Source organism: Choloepus didactylus, chromosome 10 (genome assembly GCF_015220235.1).
Source record: "Choloepus didactylus isolate mChoDid1 chromosome 10, mChoDid1.pri, whole genome shotgun sequence".
In the NCBI taxonomy this organism is placed as follows: Eukaryota; Metazoa; Chordata; class Mammalia; order Pilosa; family Megalonychidae; genus Choloepus; species Choloepus didactylus.
The window spans coordinates 70,112,490-70,132,214 of NC_051316.1; the positions used below are offsets into that span (position 1 = coordinate 70,112,490).

The 19,725-nt window shown below is 37.0% G+C and overlaps 2 protein-coding genes across 2 annotated transcripts; one reads left to right on the forward strand and one right to left on the reverse strand.

Annotated features, from left to right (window-relative positions):
• The first annotated feature begins 3,864 nt into the window (after positions 1 to 3,864).
• Positions 3,865 to 4,422, forward strand: LOC119505015 (interferon alpha-2-like). Its single transcript, XM_037797696.1, has one exon. It carries the CDS (start codon positions 3,865 to 3,867, stop codon positions 4,420 to 4,422), a length of 558 nt encoding a protein of 185 aa, XP_037653624.1.
• Positions 4,423 to 18,927: 14,505 nt separating this feature from the next.
• LOC119545222 (interferon omega-1-like) lies at positions 18,928 to 19,491 on the reverse strand. Its single transcript, XM_037850769.1, has one exon. The coding sequence runs from the start codon at positions 19,489 to 19,491 to the stop codon at positions 18,928 to 18,930; it is 564 nt and encodes a 187-aa protein (XP_037706697.1).
• Positions 19,492 to 19,725: the final 234 nt, after the last annotated feature.

Consider the following 19,725-nt stretch of genomic DNA (forward strand, 5'->3'; position numbering starts at 1 on the left):
GTAAGTTCCAAGCAGACCCTTTTCTGGTTGAGATGGGGGACTGTGAACTTTTGTACCAGGTTTTCTGAGGAGCTTCCTCCATGTGTCTCATTTAAATCCCGAAGACAAGAATTTTCATTTTCTGAATTTACCCCAGATCTTTCTATTCCCCATTATGGGATTTTCCTTCTCCTGAGGGGCCTGAAAGTTGTATCAGTTGCGATTCTTTCTGTATTCTTATGTTGGGAGTTCAGTTTACGCATTAAAATATTAGAAGTCCCAATCCAATGGGATGCTTATCATCTTAATAAACTCAAATTTTGATTGACAGAGCTGTCTAGGTCCTTTTTTACGACTTAAGAACAGCTTTGGGGGAATCATTCCTAGGCTTCTTTTTAAATCTTCTTTCTCACTTCATGGAAGCATTGATGTACTACGTCAGGTGTGAAAGATGTCCTTTATGTGCCTAAATCTAGCTTAGTGTTATCAGGATGCCCATAAAACTCTTAGATTCCCCACCCCCCCTGCCCCATGAAAGTAAGGAACATGTCAGCATACCTTTACTAGAACTCTTTTGACAGTCCTGTGCTTTGTGGTGGTAGGTGTGGGGAGTGGAATTGCTGTGCATATGAGCCTAAATTATTTAATCTCCACGGTTTCCTCTTTTCAAGTCAAGTATCACTGCATAGTTTGGTATGTATGTGAATGGCCCAAGATGGTCAGTAGTGGCATACTCTTTTTTCGGGTAGCCTCCTGAAAAAGCCTAATAGCCTCCTTTCTTCATAAGGGGAAAAGTTCTCCATCATTATTAAATCCATATACCTTAAATAGCTATATGACATACAGTTTGCCAAGTTTGATTTTCTTTATTCTATGTAATTGAGCCCAGACTATACCAAGATGATTAAACCTCCAGTCCTGCCCTAAAGAGGAGTAAAGTGCAAACCATTGCTACTGTCCAGATGTTCAAGCAGTTAGAATGTGTCTACTGGGCTTCTCTGTTGCGTTGTGGCAGAGACATTGTCCAGTCCAGTCCATTATTCTAGCTCTATCAAAATAATGAGTAAGTCATCCATTAATTCTTTCACTTTTTGACATAATATAAAAAATTGTCCCCTTTGCTTTGATATTTCTCTTTTCACTGATTAAAAGTTTTCCTTATTCTCCTGTATTCTTTCCCATTTCAGTTTGAAGTTTGTTGCAAACAAAGGAAGAGAAAATCTAATGAAAAAAAGTAACATTCTCATTATGATTTTCAAGACATCAGAATATCAGAATATTCCTCTCTCTTTACAGATTCCTGGAAAGTAAAAGTAAGCAGGCATAGAAAAGTAATGAACAAAGGCAAATGGAAAGTAAATGCGGAAAATTAAAAAGAGGAAGTGACATCGCCTCTTCTGAAAAGTCAAAATGACACAACTAATTATACAACCACAAATCAGAGGTTACGGGTTCTACAGGGTGACAGTTTCAACACAGTCATTGGATGAGACTGTTGTAACCACAGATAGCTCCAGAAGGAGGGCAGCTGGCTCTTTCACACAGACTGTTGCCTAAGGGGCTAGTTTTCAGCTTTGCAAGACAAGACTTTTTTTTTCTTGCATGCTTTCTTGCTCTTTCTGTCTCTTTTTGTCTTCTTTGCTTCTTTCCTTCCTTCCTTCCTTCCTTCTTTCTTTCTTTCTTACATTCTTTCTTCTTTCCTTCCTTCCTTCTTTCTTTCCTCCTCTTTTCTTCCTCTCTTTCTTTCCTTTTTTCTTTCTTTTTTCTCCCTCCTTCCCTCCTCCGCCCCGCTCCACAAGAATGATCCTACTCCAATGATATACTAACATCCAAAGAAACAAGGTTTTAATTAATGTGTAAGAGGTCAGCTATCTCAGGAGCTAGTAGACGTTATTCATTTGGACAGGGCACTACTTTCATACACATACTCAAGTTCACACAAAGAGGAAATTAGAAATAAAACTTTTTGTTTATTTATTTATTTTTGAGCTGAGAAGTGGCTGAGTTGATTTTCTCCATTGCGGAATGGCTAACAGGTGTTGTGCTTACTTTATTCCAGACGTTGTTATAAGTACATCACATCATCTGTCTTCAGGGCATCCTGATGCAGTGGACACGACAATCATTTCCATATAACAGGAGTGATTTGGCAAAGGTCACACAGCCAGTGCAGACTGGAGCTGTGACATGAACCTGGGCTGCCTGGGCCCAGAGTCTACTGGTGCAACCATTAGAAGGCACTGTCTCTTCTGACTAAGACGTTTTCTCTGGCATACATAAACACTCACAAGTTCTTACCCTCCAATTCCCATTTTTTCTATTCACTAGAAGCATCATTCCCTCTTTCCAGATACACCAGAATGCTTTTGGATAGAATACAGCTCCTGTATTAAATTCTAGTTCCATCTTTCAAATAAATGATGCTATTGGTTGGGCTCAGCTGGATCTCTGAAACTCCCCTTTCCCACATGAGATATTTTCAGATATTAACCAGTAGTTTGAGTATCCATTTTAAATTAATTTTTACCATCTTTGTTTTCAGAAGACTACATATTTCCAAACAGTCCCGAAATGCTGGATTACTCACTCTTTGGAATATTTACTCCTTTTTGTACTTGCTATGGGGCAGAGACTCCTCTGTCTTCTTCTCTGACAGACACTGCTCTAGAATCTAGGGACACAGTATTACTGCCCTCAGGGAGCTTAGAGTCCAGCAAAAGGTCAGAAGTTAAAGAACTTATTAGATTGATTACTTCATTACAGTGTGCAGAGAGCAGCTAAAGGAGCAGGCTTAAGGCAAAAGAGTAAGGTGGAGGGAGAACCATTTAGGGTTTATCCACCACTTATGTAATAAATCATGATTTTTAGCAAGCTCAGTACCCTCTCTGAGTTTTCTGTTTCCTCATCTATAAAATATAAATGATTATAACGATTATATCTCCAAGGGAAACTGAAGAGTCAATGAAATTATGTTTGTGAAACACTTTGCTGAGAGCCTGTATGTAACAAAATATAACTGCCATTAATATCGGTATTGTAAAAAAAATGTGTACTTTACAGATGCGATGAAGTAATGTGATGATAAGCTTTGAGTACCATTGCAGTCCCAACAATCCTCTGAAAATGGGGATGCATATCATTTGTCAGTGGAAAATTTAAGATGATATTATCTGTATTGTCAGATAATGAGTGAGGGAAAGTTTTCATGGTTAAAGGTTGTAGTTGGAGGAGAACACAGAGCATCACAGACGGTCAAAATTGAATGTCTTTTAGGGAAATCAGTACCTATGAAAGATCCTGGCAGATGATAGCCAGAATTTATTTTTACCCACAGTTTATTTTTAACAAATGATACCTGGGATATTGTTCCCAAAAACTTTTATGAAAGAAAATATATCTTTAGACACTCCAGGATAAGTTTGAGATCCGTATACAATTTAAGTTTCTTAAAATAGAGGGAAATGTTTAAATAAGAAAAAATCCCAATATTTGTTTCATGAACTCTTTAATAATTCCTGCTAATCTGGGAAAGTCATATTTTTTGGCAAGAGTTTTTTCCCCTTCTCTGACATTGTCTAGACTTCTCTTCTCTGGTACAACCAAGTAGGTGTAAAAAAATATGTTTTAATGCTGTGAAGGATACTGCATTGGCACTTGTTGCTTTGGAGTCCCCCAGCATATACTCATGTTAATAAGTTATCATTTCTTTTATTGACTTCACACCAAAAATAAGTAGAAAGGGAAACTAAAGGGGAAAAATGTAAAACCCAGAAAATGAAAGTTTCTGAGCTGACTGTATAAGAGGCCCTCAGCACCAAATGTCCTCACAACTTGCTGAGGCCAGGCTCCCTCTCCAGGCAGAACTGCAGAATCCCCAGCTCCCCAATGGCCCTCCCAGTGTCTGTGCTGATGGCTCTGCTGATGCTCTGCTCCATCCCTACCTGTCGTCTGGCCTGTGTCCTGCGTCCAAGCCATGGCCATCAGGAAACCTTCACACTGTTGAATCAAATGGAGAAAGTCTCCATTCTGTCATGTCTGAAGGACAGGACTGACTTCCAATTTCCTCAGGTACTGATGGATGGGAACCAGTTTGAGAAGACACATGCCACTGCTGTCCTGCATGAGCTGCTCCAGCAAATCTTCAACCTCTTCAGCACAAGTGACTCTCTTGTGACTTGGGATGAGAGCCTGCTGGACAAATTCCTCATTGGACTTCATCAGCACCTGGAAGATCTGGAGACATGTTTGGAAAAAGAAAGGAAGGTGGAAGAGACACCCTTGTTAAGTGAGAACTCCAGACTGGCTGTGAAGAGGTACTTCCAAGGAATCAGTGTGTATCTGAAAGAGAAGCAATATAGCTCCTGTGCCTGGGAGGTTGTCCGGGTTGAAATCAGAAAGTGCTTTCTCTTCATTAACAAGCTTAAAGGAAACCTCAGGAAATAAAGAAGATGTTGATTTTCAAAACGGTCTGCCTGGTCAACCTGCTGTTTCCAAGACTGAGAGTGCAATCTTCATCACTGTTTTTATGCCAGAAGAAAAATAAATCATGGGAGATTTATGGAATCATTAAAAGACTATATAAAATGTATCCTAAGCCATTTAGAACAAATATGCATTTTCCATTTGCTATAACTAAAGAAGTTTTTATTTGTATTTACCTATTTAAATTATTGAAATATTTATGCTGTTCACAGTATTTAAGTATTTATTGTTCAGAAAACAACTGTTTAATGTGTTTTGTACAAGCCTATACTATTTATTTTTAAGTTATGGGAAATAAATGCAGTTTTAACAAAACAATTTTCTTGCTTCACACACTTTTGTTGGTAGATAGACCAAAGATAGACCAAAGGCTTATCTCACAAAATAAAGCCAGGTAAGCACCTGAATGAAGAGGGAGTGGGAATATCCAGCATGTGCCATACTATGATGGGCATTTTGAGGAGGTATTGAATTTGATTCCCCAACACATAGTTTAGCTATTTAAAGAAGAGATCTGTGGAGAAAAGCCCATGGCATGGGCCCAGTCATCTGCTTACTGCCTGTGACAGGAGAGAAGCTTCATGAGCTAATGAAGAACTGAGTGAGCCTAGGAAAGTGAACTCTGTCTAATCTGTGGACCCCGGAGAGCAGGGGAGAGATCTGAGGAAGAGAGAGTAAGCTTTACATGTGTGACAGTCCCTGATTTTTCATTTCTTTCTTCTGCATTCTAAATATTTCAAGCATAGAACTGCAACTGTATTGTATATTTTTAAAAGTTTAGATTGTAATGTCTTTTCATTTTCTCAAATGGTTTCATTTTCATTATTTTGTTGTTTCTCAAAATATACCTAGAAATTATTGGTGGCATTTTTATCATGTTACTCTTTTTCACTTTATAAAGAGTGTTTGAGCTCCTTCTATGTACTTTTTACTAGGTGTGGTGTTAGGAACACAAAGTTGAATAAATTTTTACACCTGCCTTCTAGTTGCTTACAGTCTTCTAGACAGCTGGCCTAAGAAAGGCCAGAAAGTGCCTCTCTCTGAAAAATGAAGAGAATGAGGATATTTTAGTACCTTCTAGACTCAGCCTCTTTGGCATTCAATCTTAAAAATGCATTCTGATTAGTGTATGGCATCATTATGCAGTCACATCCTGAGTAGAAAGGAGAAAAAACCTGAAAGCTAACTATCATTCACCTGATTTTGTGAAGGCATCCCTCAGTATCAAAGAATGGGGTTTGGTAAATTCTCATATTGTTAACAGAAAGTGAGTATAAAAGTGAAGGATGTAAACCATTCAAATCAGAAAGAAAAAAGTAATACTATCTCTGTTGTCAAAAGACATGATCTTAAATATGGAACATTCCAAAGAATCCACAAGAAAGCTGCCGTGGTTAATAAATGAATTCAGCAAAATTGATGAATACAAGATCATTGCACAAAATTACTAATGTTTCTATACATCAGCAATCTGAAATAGAATTAAGAAAACAATTCCATTTACAATAGCATCTAAAAAAAGACTAGGAATAAATTTAGCCACGGTTGTTGTATTAATCAATATTCTTCACTGAAATAGAACTTACAGGGTATATATATATATAGATAGATATGTATTTATATATATATTTATATGTATGTATGGATTGTTAAGGGATTTCTTATAAGAATTAGCTCACGGTGTGGGGATAGACAAATCCAAATTCCACAGGGCAGGACACAAGTTGGGACTCTGGTGAAGTTTTGATGAATTCCCCAGGAGAAGCTAGCTGGAGGAAGTAGAGATAGACATTCTCCTTTTTGACTGCTTAAATAATCAGTTCTCCTGTTAAGCCCTTCAGCTGATTGGAATGGACTTCTCCCATTGATGAAGGCATCCCCTTTGTTATGTAATCAGCCCTAATTGCCATCCACAGACTAACGATTTTAAATACCCTCACTGTAACAATCAGGCCAGTGCTTGTGTGCCCAAATAGCTGGACACCATGATCCAGCCAAGTGGACACATGAAATTAACCATCACAGATTTGAAAGACTTGTCCTTTCAAAAACCATGAAATATTGCTAAAAGAGATTACGGAACACCTAAATAAATGGAAAAGCATCCCACGGTCATGGATTAATGGACTTAATATTGGTAACATAGGTTCTTAATGTATTTCCTCTGTATTTGGCTGGCCTCCTTCTCATCTATCCATCCCTCCCTTAGAAAAAGGGAGAGTATATTAGAAACTATTACTAAGAAAAAAATCTGCTAATCTGACTAACGTAACAGCTAAGAATATAACTCTCAATTGTCTCAAAGAACTCCATTTTTTATACCAAATACTTTTATACAGTTTGATAGCCCATCTTGTTCATCTGACATGAATCCAAATGATTTCCTGTTATTTAGGATCATTAAAAGGATTAGACTAATAGTCTTTTTATTTATCACAGTGGTATACCTCATTTAGTATAAGGTTAATTAAATCTTAAGTTGCGTTAAATGTTATTAAAATAATGTGCACTTAACTTACTCATCTAGACAAAAGTTCAAGAGAATCCTGTGATTTTTCTATTCAGTTTTCCCAAGAGGTACACATCTCCTCCTTTGCTGCATAAAACTAGGTCAAACAAATCTCCACACCTCTAAGATACTGTATTCTTCTTTCACGGAAGGTAAACCCATAAGACTGTTTCTTTATGTTCCTTTTCCTGTATGTGACCCTGGATACTTAGCCCTAAACACACTTCTGCTTCATGCTGGCTATCTTCTGTCTACCAGGAATGTTTTAAGAATACAATCCAAAGAAATGATGATACTATGATTATTATTCTGTAACCTGCTTTTTGATTTAATAATCTATTTCAGTGCATGAAGATATGATAAGGGTGACTCAGATGACCCTACCCTCTGAGTACAAATGAGCTTACCTTACTCTGAGCCCACCTAGGAAGTATTAACAGGGAGTCCAGTCTTTTAAAGTAGTTTTCCTCCCAAAGTATTTCCAAGATACCTCAGGTCACTGTTTGTGCATTCATGAATGAATGTTCTCTCACTTCCTGCCACATGCAAAAATGGGGAAAAAATCAAACCGATGAATAACTAAGTACTGTCTGGAGCCTCTTGCTGGTCTCTTTACCACAAGCCTCTTATCTGTCATAGAATCCGGAATCCAATCCACTCCCAAAGCCAAGAATGAAGTTTGCAGTCAGAGGTCAGCAATAATGTGCTGAACAGTGTGGCCTTCTACTGAGATGAGAATCTAAGCAAGACACCTGTTAATGCTGGTCCCTGGCCTCCATACCTTAACTATATTAGGTCCCGTGCTAGGTGCTGGGAAACTCAGTGAATTAGCACACACTGTCCTCCTAAACCTTGTCCTTCTCTGTTTGTTTGTTTTGATACCTGGTACAACAAATCCTTCTTCATTGTCATGTTTCTTTTTGAGTCCTCTCTCTCTCTCTCTCTCTCACTCTCTCTCTCTTTCTATATATATATATACATATATATGTGTGTGTGTGTATATATATATATATATATATATATATATATATATTCAGAGAACCTGTTACTTTCTATTGTGTGTCTTTCCCATCCTGAGCATTGTTCTCCAAATGTGGCTGAGGTGCTTGGCAGATCATTTGGGGATGCTTTCATGGGCCAAGCGTGTACTGGGCAAGCATCACTTCCAGCCACACTTCACTGACCAACATTCATTCACATGCTCACCCATACAGAGGCTGGGAAAGGGAGTCTAAGTGTATGATTAGAGGGAAAGGGAGACAAGTGTGGTAAATATGACAACTTTGATACTTGTTATCTTTTATTTTTCATTGATCTTGTGTGTGTGTTAAAATATGCAAAATATAAAATTTGTCATTAGTGACATGTAGTACATCACAACATTGTGCAGCCATCACCATTATGCAGTTCTAGAACATTTCTGTCACTCTAAAAGGACTCTAAAAGGACTAAAAAGCAGTTACTCCTGATTCTTACCTCCACTAATCTGCTTTCTGTCTACTTGTATTTGCCTATTCTGGATATTTCATATAAATGGAATCCTACTGTATGTGGCCTTTTGTGTCTGACTTCTTTCATTTAGCATAATGTTTTCAATGTTTACCCACATTGTAGCATTTATCAGTACTTCATTACTTTTCATGGCTGAATAATATTCCATTGTATGGATAGACAACATTTTATTTATCCATTCATCTGTTGATGGACATCTATGTTTTTTCTGCCTGTTGGCTGTTATGAGTAGTGCTGCTATGTACATTCATGTACAAGTTTTTGTTGAATTCCTGGTCTAAATTCCTTGGGATATATGCCTGGGAGTTCATATGATAACTCTGTTTAAATTATTGAGGAAATAACAAACTATTTTCCCCAGTGGCCAACCCATTTTTCATTCCCACCAGCAATACACAAGGGTTCTAATTTGTCTACATCCTTGCCAATGCTTTGTAAATTTCTATCCATTTTATTATTATTATTACCATCCTACTGGCTATGGAGCGATACCTCATTGAAGTTTTGATTCGCATTTCAATAATGATTAATGATGTTGAATATCTTTATGTGTGCTGTTTGACTACCTGTATATCTTTTTGGAGAAATGTCTATTCAGGTTGTTTGCCCTTTTTATTGGGTTGTTTATCTTTTTGTTGTTGAGTTGTTTATAGGTTTTTCTCTTTCATTGGTGTATATGTCTATCCTAATGCTAGCATCACACTCTTTATTACTGTAGCTTTCTAGTAAGTTCTGAAATCAGAAGATGTGAGTCCTCCAATTTTGTTTTCTTTTTCAAGATTTTTTTGGCTTTGAGGATCACTTGCAATTCCATATGAATTCTGGGATTGACTTTTACATTTCTACAAAAAAGGCCGTTGGGTTTTTGATAGGGGTTGCGTCGATTCTATAGCTCACTTTGGGTAGTATTGAGCTCTTAACAGTATTAAGTTTTACCATCCATGAACCTGGGATGTCTTTCCATTTATTTAGGGTTCTTTAACTTCTTTCAACAGTGTTTTGTAGTTTCCAGTGTGCAGATCTTGCACCTCATTGGTTAAATTTATTCTAAAGTATTTTGTTCTTTTGTATGCTATTGTAAGTGGAATTGCTTTCTTAATTTCATTTTCAGAGTATTCATTGCTGGTATATAGTCTTTGTATGTTTATCTTGTACCTGATACTTTGCTGAATTCATTTATTTGTTCTAATAGTTTTGTGTGTGTGTGTGTGTGTATTCTTTAGGATTTTCTATATCTATAGAATCAAGGCATCTGCAAATAGAGACAGTTTTACTTTTCTTCTTTAACTTGGTTGATTTTTATTTCTTTTCTTGCCTAGTCATTCTGGTTAGGGCTTCCAATATAATATTAAGTAGCAATGGAGAAAGAGGGTATCTTTGTGTTGCTCCTGGTCTTAGAATAAAACTGTTCAGTCTTTCACCATTGAGTAAGATATTAGCAGTGATTTTTTTTCCCCACAAATGCCCTTTATCATGTTAAAGAAGTTTCCTTCTATTCCTTATTTTCTGAGTTTTCTATCTTGAAATTGTGTATGTTTGTTTACAATTATTATCTCTTTTGTTATCCTTTTATCAATATGTAATATCCTTCTTTGTCTCTAGTAATATTTTTATCATAAACCTATCATTTCTCATTGTAATATATCTACCCCAGTGCTCTTTTGGTTACTGTTTTCATGGAATATCTTTTTCCATCTTTTAACTCTTAATCTATTTGTGTCTCCGGGTCTAAAGTCCTACAAACAGTGGTTGGTTAGTTGGATTGTTTTTTGTTGTTATTGTTGTTTTATTTTGTTTTCGTTCATTCTTCCAACTCTGTCTTTTAATGGGAAAGGTTAATTCACTTACATTTATGGTAATTACTGCTAAGGAAGGACTTACCTCTTCCATTTTGCTATTTGTCTTCCATATGTCATATCTTTGTATTTTCCCAAGTCCTATAATACTGCCTTCTTTTGTGATTGATTTTTTTCTACTGCACCATTTTAGTTCACTTTTCATTTCCTTTTCTTGTACTTTTAGTTATTTTCTAGTGATTACCCTGGGGATTACAAGTAACATCTTAAACTTACAATATCTTGTTTGAATTAATAGAACTTAGCTTCAATAGCATATAGAAATTGTGCTCCTATATAGCTCTGTCTCCCTCTTTATATTGTTATTGTTAGAAATGACATCTTTGTGCATTGTATGCCCATTAACATAGACTTATGATTATTGTTTTATGCATTTGTCTTTTCAATCATCTAGGAAATAAAAATAAGATTTACAGACCAAAAGTGTAATGATACAGGATTTAGTATTTTTCTATGTAGTTACTTTTACCAGTGTTCTTTGCTTCTTTGCAAGGCTTTAAGTTACTGTTTAGTGTTCTTTTCATTTTAGTCTAAAGGACTCCATCGGCTTTTGTTTCCCTGCTGTGTCCTAGTTTCTCCTTATATTTGAAGGATAGTTTTGCAGGCATTGAATTCTTGGCTGACAGTTTTTGTTTTTTTCTTTCAGTGCTTTAACTGTATCTTCTGAATGCTCCTGTTCTCCGTACCTTCTGAACAGAAATTGGCTGTTAATCTTATTTAGGATTACCAGCAGGTGATGAGTCATTTCCTGCTGCTTTCAAGTCTCCCTTGTCTTTGGCTTTCATCAGTTTGATTATAATATGTCTCACTGTGGATCTCTGAATTTTCTCTGCTTGGAGTTTGTTGAATTTCTTTTTTACATACATCCATGTCTTTCATCAAAGTTGGGATTTTTTTTGGCCATTATTTCTTCATATATTCTTTTTTCCCCTTTCCATCTCTCTTCTCCTTCTGCCACTGCCATTATGTATATGTTAGTCCACTTGATGTCCTACAGTTCCTTAGACTCTGCTTGTATTTTTCATTCTTATTCCTTTCTGCTTATCAGACTGCATAATTTCAATTGGCCTCTCTTCAAGTTCTCTTATTCTTTCTTCTGCCTGCTCAAATCTGCTGTTGAATCCTTCCACTTAGTTTTTCATTTCAACTTCTATAATTTTCAGTCCCAGAATTTCTATTTGGTATCTTTTAAGAATTTCTGTCTCTTTATTGTTATTCTCCACATGGTGAGACATTTTTCTCATACTTCCCTTTAGTTATTTAGACATTATTTCCTTTAGCTGTTTGAAAACATTTAAGACAGGTAATTTAAGTCTTTTTCTAGTAAATCTAAATCTGGTCTTCGTCAGGGACAGTTTATAATTGATTGTTGTTATTTTCCTAATGTGTATGGGCAATACTTTCTTGGTTTTTCCATTTTTGTATTTCTCATCATGATTTGTTGAAAACTTCACATTTAAATTAATATAAAGTGGCAACTCTGGAAATCAGTGCCCCCCAAAGTGTGTTGTTGCTGCGTATGGTAGGTTGTTGTTCTTTGTTTGTTAGTGAATTTTCTGTACAAATTCTGTAAAGTCTGTATTATTTGTTATATGTGGCCACTGATGTCTCCAATCAGTTAGCTAGGGGTCAACTAATGATTGAATAGAGATTTCCTTCAATGCCTGGAAACAATTCATCTCTGTCTTTGTCAAGGAGCTCTGTGAGCATGGTGGGGCATCCCCTTAATACCCCACCAGGCAGTTTACAACTTTGCCTTAGTCTTCACTTCTGATTATGCCAAGTCTTAAGGTCAACCAGAGCAGGAGATTAAGTCTTTATCAGGTTTTCCTGATCATTTGCATGACTCTGTAACTGTACATGCCCTTCTAGATTCCCAGGAATATACTGAGTTTCTCAAAGCCCCTGTGGACATCTTATTCCTCAGCTTTTACTTCTGAGCTTTTAAACTAGGATATTGTTTGGCCCTACTGTTACCCATTGCCTCAGGTAGCCACTACATTAAAACAGTTGTTTGTAAATGTTTTTGAGAACGCTCTCCAGGGAGAAGTTTTCAGCATTGGGTGAGCTCTGAGACAGGTAAAATAAAGATAACCATTTCCAATGGGGTCTTTCAGGAAGCACCCAACATGTCAAATAATAACACTCTTTGGCAATGAAGATGTGAAGACACTCCAGCTCCATTCTACTCCCTCCAGTACCTGGAATGCAATCTGTTATTTTTTTAAGGCTCCTACTGAGCTTGAGTGTAGGGGAGAGTACTAGGGCAAGTTAAAAACCACAACTCTTGTTGTTCTTACTGAGATTTGGCTGTTTTCCTTGAGTAAATACTTCCAAGTTTTTGTAAGTCTTTGGTCTATTTCCAAATTTTTGAAAAAGTAGATTTTGACCATTTTTGCCAGGTTTTGGGGTTTCATTTATGGAGAGTCAAATTTTCTAGGGTTTGTGCTCTGATGTTTTCATTGATGTCACTTATCTCTATTTAACGTTTTTAAGAATCTGAGGAAATCAACCTTCACAGACAGAATGGGGCCCTACTTTAAAATTAATTCGAACATATCAGTAATTGACAAATGTTAGGAGAAATTTTTGCTTTTATTAATACAGCTCAAGCAAACTCAACCTTGTTATTCTGGTTCATTTTCTATGTGATCTTGTACTTTCTGTTCTTGAGTTACTTAACCAAAAATAAGAAATAAGTTTGCCTTTGTAGTAAAAAGATGAATATGGGGATTACAAACATAAATTTCACATTTATAATTGGATTTTTTTCTTATTTATGCTTTTATGTATTTGCTTTTCAATGGACAGGACATCTTTTCTTTATTTCTAACATCCTGCATTCTTCACAGCTGGTTATCATGGAAGGGAGACCAATATGCCCAGCCTCTAAGCTACATCCAGCAGATGACAGTAAAACTCCAGGTTTACCCGTCATTGGTTAACGGCTGTATCACCATGTACAGGAAGACTCCCAAGCTGAGAGCTTGGAGCATGGAGGGATGTTGCTTAAAATCTCTGTACTCTCATTGTTTTAACTTGATCCAGTCCAGGGTTGGATGACAAGTCACCAAAAGAAAAAGGCCATTAAAGGCTTACGTAATAGATGGATAAGGTAAGCTCTGATGCTTAAACTCTACACTCAGACCTAACCAATTTATCTGCATTCTTCATTAAAGGGTGTGGTGAGCCAAGAGAAAGGGAGAATCCACATGGCACTCAAGTAGATCTTTCAGCTCTTTCCTTAATTGTAAATGTACCTCACCACAGTTTCAAATACACAGCCTTAAAAACATGCAGAAGCTATGACTAATGATGGCAACAGTCTTATCATCAACCAAAACTGTTTTGCATTCCACAATGAGAACAGTATTCAGAGCCAGATTACAAAGCTAGACCGGCATGTCAATTGCATTGCTTTCCATTCATATGCTTAATTTGCATATGAGAAGTGTTTGATCCAAATAGATCACTACCTTATTGACCACAAGATTTCTGAAAATTTCTAAGACTATGTCACTAATCTAGCACATTGCATCAAATTACTGTCACTCTAAGAGCATTCAAAATTAATATCATTTGTGAACAAAATAATACAATCAGGAATCAATTTCTATTCAACTAACTTCTTCAACCTCCTCACCTATTTATATATGAATATAAATTCTCATGTATCTCTATTCATATCATGCCAACTACAAACTCTATTCAGGCTCACTAAAAGTAACAGCCCTAGAAGGAACTGGCAATGAGCCATGGAATGAGTTTAAATTGGTGAAATTTTAATTAAAAAATTATGAGATAATTTAAGTTGATTTTTAAAATATAGTCTTTAAATTAATAACAATTGGAAAATTGAAGGGGATATGATGAGTGTCAAACACATATAAAGGTAATGTAAAAGTAAGGCATAAATCAATAATATTGAGAACCCCAAACAGAAAGATTAAGATATTAAATATGAACTGCTTAAACTTCCCTATTTAAAGAAAAACTCTTCATTGGTTTAAAAAACTACCCCATTATTACTCTCAATAGGGGAAATGCTTCAAATAAAATAATTAAAAAATAAAAAAGCATAGGATGGGCAAAGATAGAGCAAGAATATATGAGGGAAAGAAGTAGAGTCACAATATTATCATCAATGAGATATTAATAATTATTAATAGCAATACCAATATCCATGAGAATTCAATGAAAAGTGTTAAATTTGAAAAATAGGGTCAATATATTAATGAAACAAATGAATTCATAACTAAATTATAAAAGTCATGGAACTAAAATGCAAATAATATAAAACATTAAATGTATAAAAATGTGAACAGAAACATGATGGCAGTACTGAAATTTTAGCACAATATTATTTTTTCTAAAAATAATATAGAAAAATAAGGATAAAAAGAATTGGGAAATACTATTTAAAGAGTAATTAGTGGCTAAGACTCTGGAGCACTCTAACTTAAAATACTCATAAATCGTTAACAAAAATCATCACATATTTGACTACAACAACTTACTCTTTACCGCATACCAGTAAATATTAGTAACTACCATTTATTGAGCACCTACTGTATGCAAGATCAACATACTGTAGATGGTAGTAAGTAGCAGTACTATCATTCAAACCCAACTGATCTTACCCCAAGTCCACATGCTTTCCAAGGTGACATAATTCAAAATTACATTAGTACAGTAATTCATCATGATTAAGAAGAGTAATTTTAGAAATATAAGACTATCTGATAGCAGAAAATATACTTACATAATTTCCTCTGGGAAATTGCCTCTTTCAAATCTCTACCATGTGATCCACTCCCACCGCACTTCAGTGGAATCACACTCCCTAGCCACAGGGGTTGCTCTAAACCTAAGTTCCTCACTCCTTAGCCCCAATATAGTCCATTCAATAAAGCAATTCCCAGGGAATTTTTTCCCCAAAATTGGAATTATTGTATATAGAAAAAATAAAATGCTAGATGAAGGCTGTTCCAGTTTGCTAGAGCTGCTGTTATGCAAAATACTGGAAGTGGATTGACTTTTTTAAAGGGGCTTTAGCAGGTTACAAATTTACAGCTCTAAGACCATAAAAATGTCCAAACTAAGGCATCAATAAAAGGATACCTTCACTGGAAGAAAGTCCGATGTTGTCTGGAACACCTCTGTCAGCTGGGAAGGGACGTGGCTGGTGTCTGCTTGTTTGCTCCCGGATTGTGTTTCCAAATGGCTTTCTCCAAAATGTCTCTTGGCTTCTGTCTTTGCTCCTCTCTCTCAGCTCCTGTGCATTCTTGCTTCTTTCTCTCTAAGTGTCTGGGGGGTCCTCTCTTAGCTTCTCCAGGGCAAACTCTGGGTTTCATCTTTTAGCTTGGCATCTCCAAACATCCTTCTGTCTGCATCTCCAGCTCTTGAGCTCTCTTAAATACTCCAGTGAACCAATCAAGCCCATCCTGAATGGGTGAGGCAACACCAGCATGGAAATAATTTAGTCAAAGATCTCACCCACAGTTGGGTAAGTCATATCTCTGTGGAAACAATCAATCACAAGGTTCCACCCAACAAGATTGGGTTAAAAGATCATGGCTCTTCTGGGATCCATAATGATTTCAAACCTGCACAAAGGCTGAGGTTGGAGATGTGAGCAAGAGAGAAATTTCATTAAGAGAGTGCAGAGTGAGCTTTGGCATTTCAAATCTTCTTCTAGAATCTCAACTCCTGTGTGTGGTGCTGAATATATGATCTTTTGGATCATGCGGTAAGTAAATATTGAATGAAACACACCTACACACATACAAACTCACAGAGGTCCCAAACGACATTCTCAGTGACAGTAGAAAATACCCATATTGAGAAAGGAATCATTTCCCTTGAAGTGATAGAATTTGCACTAAAGCTTCCCTACAATTGTGCTTTGCCTTAAAAGACTATGTGCTGCAAAACCTCTGCCCTCGAAAAATGGGGATCTATTACCAATTCATCTCCCTACTGATGTCTTCACAGCTGAAACTTTGAAATTACCATGTTTTTGCCTCTTAGATAAAATCACATTATGAGTCAGGGTGTATTTCTTATGAAAGGAAGTCAATATTAGGATTAATTTGTTCTTCAAATGATCAATTCAAGGCATGTCAGGGCATAGTTAGTCTTCCATTTGCATTCATATACACATATTTCCACAAGAAGAAAATATAAGAGAATGAGATAACAAGAGAGATCTAAGAAGTGAAGATAGAAGGAAAATAAAAATGTAACAGCAGAATTAAAACCCAAATGGCAGAGAGAAAGAATAGAAATGACAGATCAGCCATGATGTTCTAATGTGAAAGACAAACCTGAAAAACTTTCTTTAAATGAAGAAAAGAAATTTAAAAGAATTAAAAATGATGATAGAAAATAAGGTGTTATGGGAAGTAATGAATGGAGTTCCTAATAAAAGTATAGGTAATCCTGAGGAATAAATAAGAATTGTTGCAAAAGAATCAATAATCCAAGATATAAATGAAAGATAATTTCTCATATTTGAAGAAAAGACCAGAATCACACGAAGAGCAGAGAGCAGCGGGACAAGGACCCGGTGGGAAAGGCTGTGAAGCATCTCCACTGCCTCGACTTGAGATATTCTAACCGCTGTTTACTACTCCCCTGAGAAGCTGACATCCAGCTGCAAGGTTGTTTTTCCCCAGTAACCTGGTTCATATCATAAATGCAAAAGTCCTCATTCTCATGTTCTTGCTTAGGCACCACCCTAATGTCCCCATAAAAATGGAGACCTGTAAAGTGGGGTGGATTTCTTCCCTGGAAACAATTCACTTTGCTCCAGCTGTGACTTGTCCTTGCTTGCCGCCCTCAGTAGAGGAGAATGGGGACCGTATGTACCTTCCTGACACTCTGCCTGTGAGTTCTAGCTGGTACTGAGTGATGCTTTCAATGTTTGAGCCTTTCCCTTGACAGCAATCAAAAGGGCTCAAACTGTGTGAAGCTGAAATAATAAGATGAGTCTTACTTTTTTCTTTAAAGAGCATGTTTACTTGCAATCTGATAGGAACAGTCCATGTGTAAGATGAGACCAATTCAAGATTACTGATTGTGTGGCTGCCTTGAAATCCAATCCAAATCCAAGTATCTGAAAACTCAGAAAATTGTTTCCGTCCCTGATCAGCAAGACAACAGATTTGCTAAATTTAATCACTGTTTTCAGTACCATTCTTTCTTTCTTTTTCTAAATGTGAAGTGTCATTACAGTTATCTTGTTTTTCATCCACTTTGGAATATTAGAATTTGGAGATGGTTATAGTTTTCTTTACCTGATGGTCTCTGAATTTACAAAGAGTGTGAAAATCCTTACAAAGTCCTTGACTTGGCCCTGGATTTAGGAACCAAATGAGACTTGTGTTATTCCCCTCTGAGTAAAAAGGTCAGGGTCCTTTTGGTTGCTAATGCTATGATTACATTATATTGTTTAAAGTATATGGGAGGAGTAGCTAGAAGTAAATGCCTGAAACTGTTGAACTGCAACCCAATAGCCTTGATTGTTGAAGACAATTGTATAATTATATAGCTTAAACAGTGTGTATTAGTTAGGGTTCTCTAGAGAAACAAAACCAACAAGAGATATCTGTAATATAAGATTTTACAAAAGTGTCTCATGCAACTCATGGGGATGCATGAGTCCAAATTCTGTAGGGCAGGATGCACAAGTCCAAATTCTGTAGGGCAGGCAGCGAACTGGCAACTCCGATGAAGGTGTCTGATGAACTCCTCGGGAAACACTTCACTGGCTAGCTGAAAAAGAAATGAAAGCCCTCTCTTTCTCCCTTAAAAGACTTTAACTGACTGGATTAAATCCAGCTGATTGAATTCTCTCATTGCGGAAGACATGCCCCTTGTGGATGTATCAGCCACAGGTGCAGTTAGTTGACTGATAATTTAATAAACCAGCCTTCTGGTCTATTTAACCGGCCACAGATGTTCTTGCAGTAATGGTTAGGCCAGTGCTTGCTTGACCAGACACCTGGACACCATCACCTTGCCAAGTTGACACTTGAACTTAACCATCACATGGTGTGACTGTGTGATTGTGAAAACCATGTGGCTCCACTTCACTCAGCAGGTAAACTCACTGCCCTCCCCCTTCCTTGGGACATGAATGAACGAATGAAGGCACTGAACCATATAGTCTCCTATTTAGTTTGCTGAATTAGGACTTAGGGGAAAGTTCTTTTCTCTTTAAAGAACAGAAATATCTTAAAATAAATTTAATAAGAAGGTATTAAACTACTAAAGTCTATTTATTAAACAGGCAAATGTAAACATATTTATATAAAATAGAACATATGAATACAAAAACCTTTAAAAAATTATAAATTAATTCAAATGATTAAATAAATAAATACATGTTTTACAACATTAAGTTCAGTTACCATGCACCAGTTACATTTCTCCAGATTCTGAAGATATTTGGTCATATATATGCCTAATTTTACTGTTAAAAAATGCTAAATATGATTCAAATTATTTCATAGCTGAAACAAAAAATAACAGCTTTTGAAATGACTGAAAAATTGAGTGTCTGATCTAGGACATTCATCTCTGGGATCAGTTTCCTCCTAACTTCCTGAGTTTTCTTGTGAGCACTTTTACAAAGAGAAAGCATCTCCTGAGTTCCACTCTGACAACCTCCCTGTGTTTCTTCTCTTGCAGATAGAGACGGATTCCCTGGAAGTACCTCCTCACGGCCAGCACAGGGCCCTCCAATGTCAGCAGCGATTCTGCCTCTCCCGTCTCCTGCAGCAAACAGGTCTCCAGGTCCTCCAGCTGGTGATGAAGGCCCGAGCGCAGTTGGTCCAGGAGGGTCGTGTTCCAAGCGGCAGAGGAGCCCTCTGTGTGGAGGAGGTTGAACATTTGCTGGAGCGTCTCATGGAGGACAGACAGGACCTGGGCCTTCTGGACCTGGCTGCCATCCTCCATCTCCCAGGGGAGTCTGAAGTCAGTCCTGTCGTTCAGGCAGGAGAAAGGGGAGATTCTCCCCATTTGACCCAACACTGTGAGGGTCTCCTGCTTTCCCACGTCAAGGCTCTGGGGCAGGTCACAGCTAAAGGAGCTGATGGGGCTGGAGAAGATCATTACCATCACCATCAGTGAAGAGACTGAAAAAGCCATTGGTAAGTTCCAAGCAGACCCTCTTCTGGTTGAGATGGGGGACTGTGAACTTTTGTACCAGGTTCTCTGAGGAGCTTCTTTCATGTGGGCCATTTAAATACTGAAGACAAGAATTTTTATTTTCTGAATTTACCCCCAGATCTTTCTATTCCCCATTTCTGAATTTCCCTTCTCGGGGACCAGAGAATTTGTGTCATTTGTATTTTTTTCTGTTTTCTTACATTTAGGGTTCAG

Bases quoted from the DNA above. Each gene is read 5' to 3' on its own strand.
- LOC119505015 (XM_037797696.1), top strand. From the start codon at position 3,865: ATGGCCCTCCCAGTGTCTGTGCTGATGGCTCTGCTGATGCTCTGCTCC.
- LOC119545222 (XM_037850769.1), bottom strand. From the start codon at position 19,491: ATGGCTTTTTCAGTCTCTTCACTGATGGTGATGGTAATGATCTTCTCC.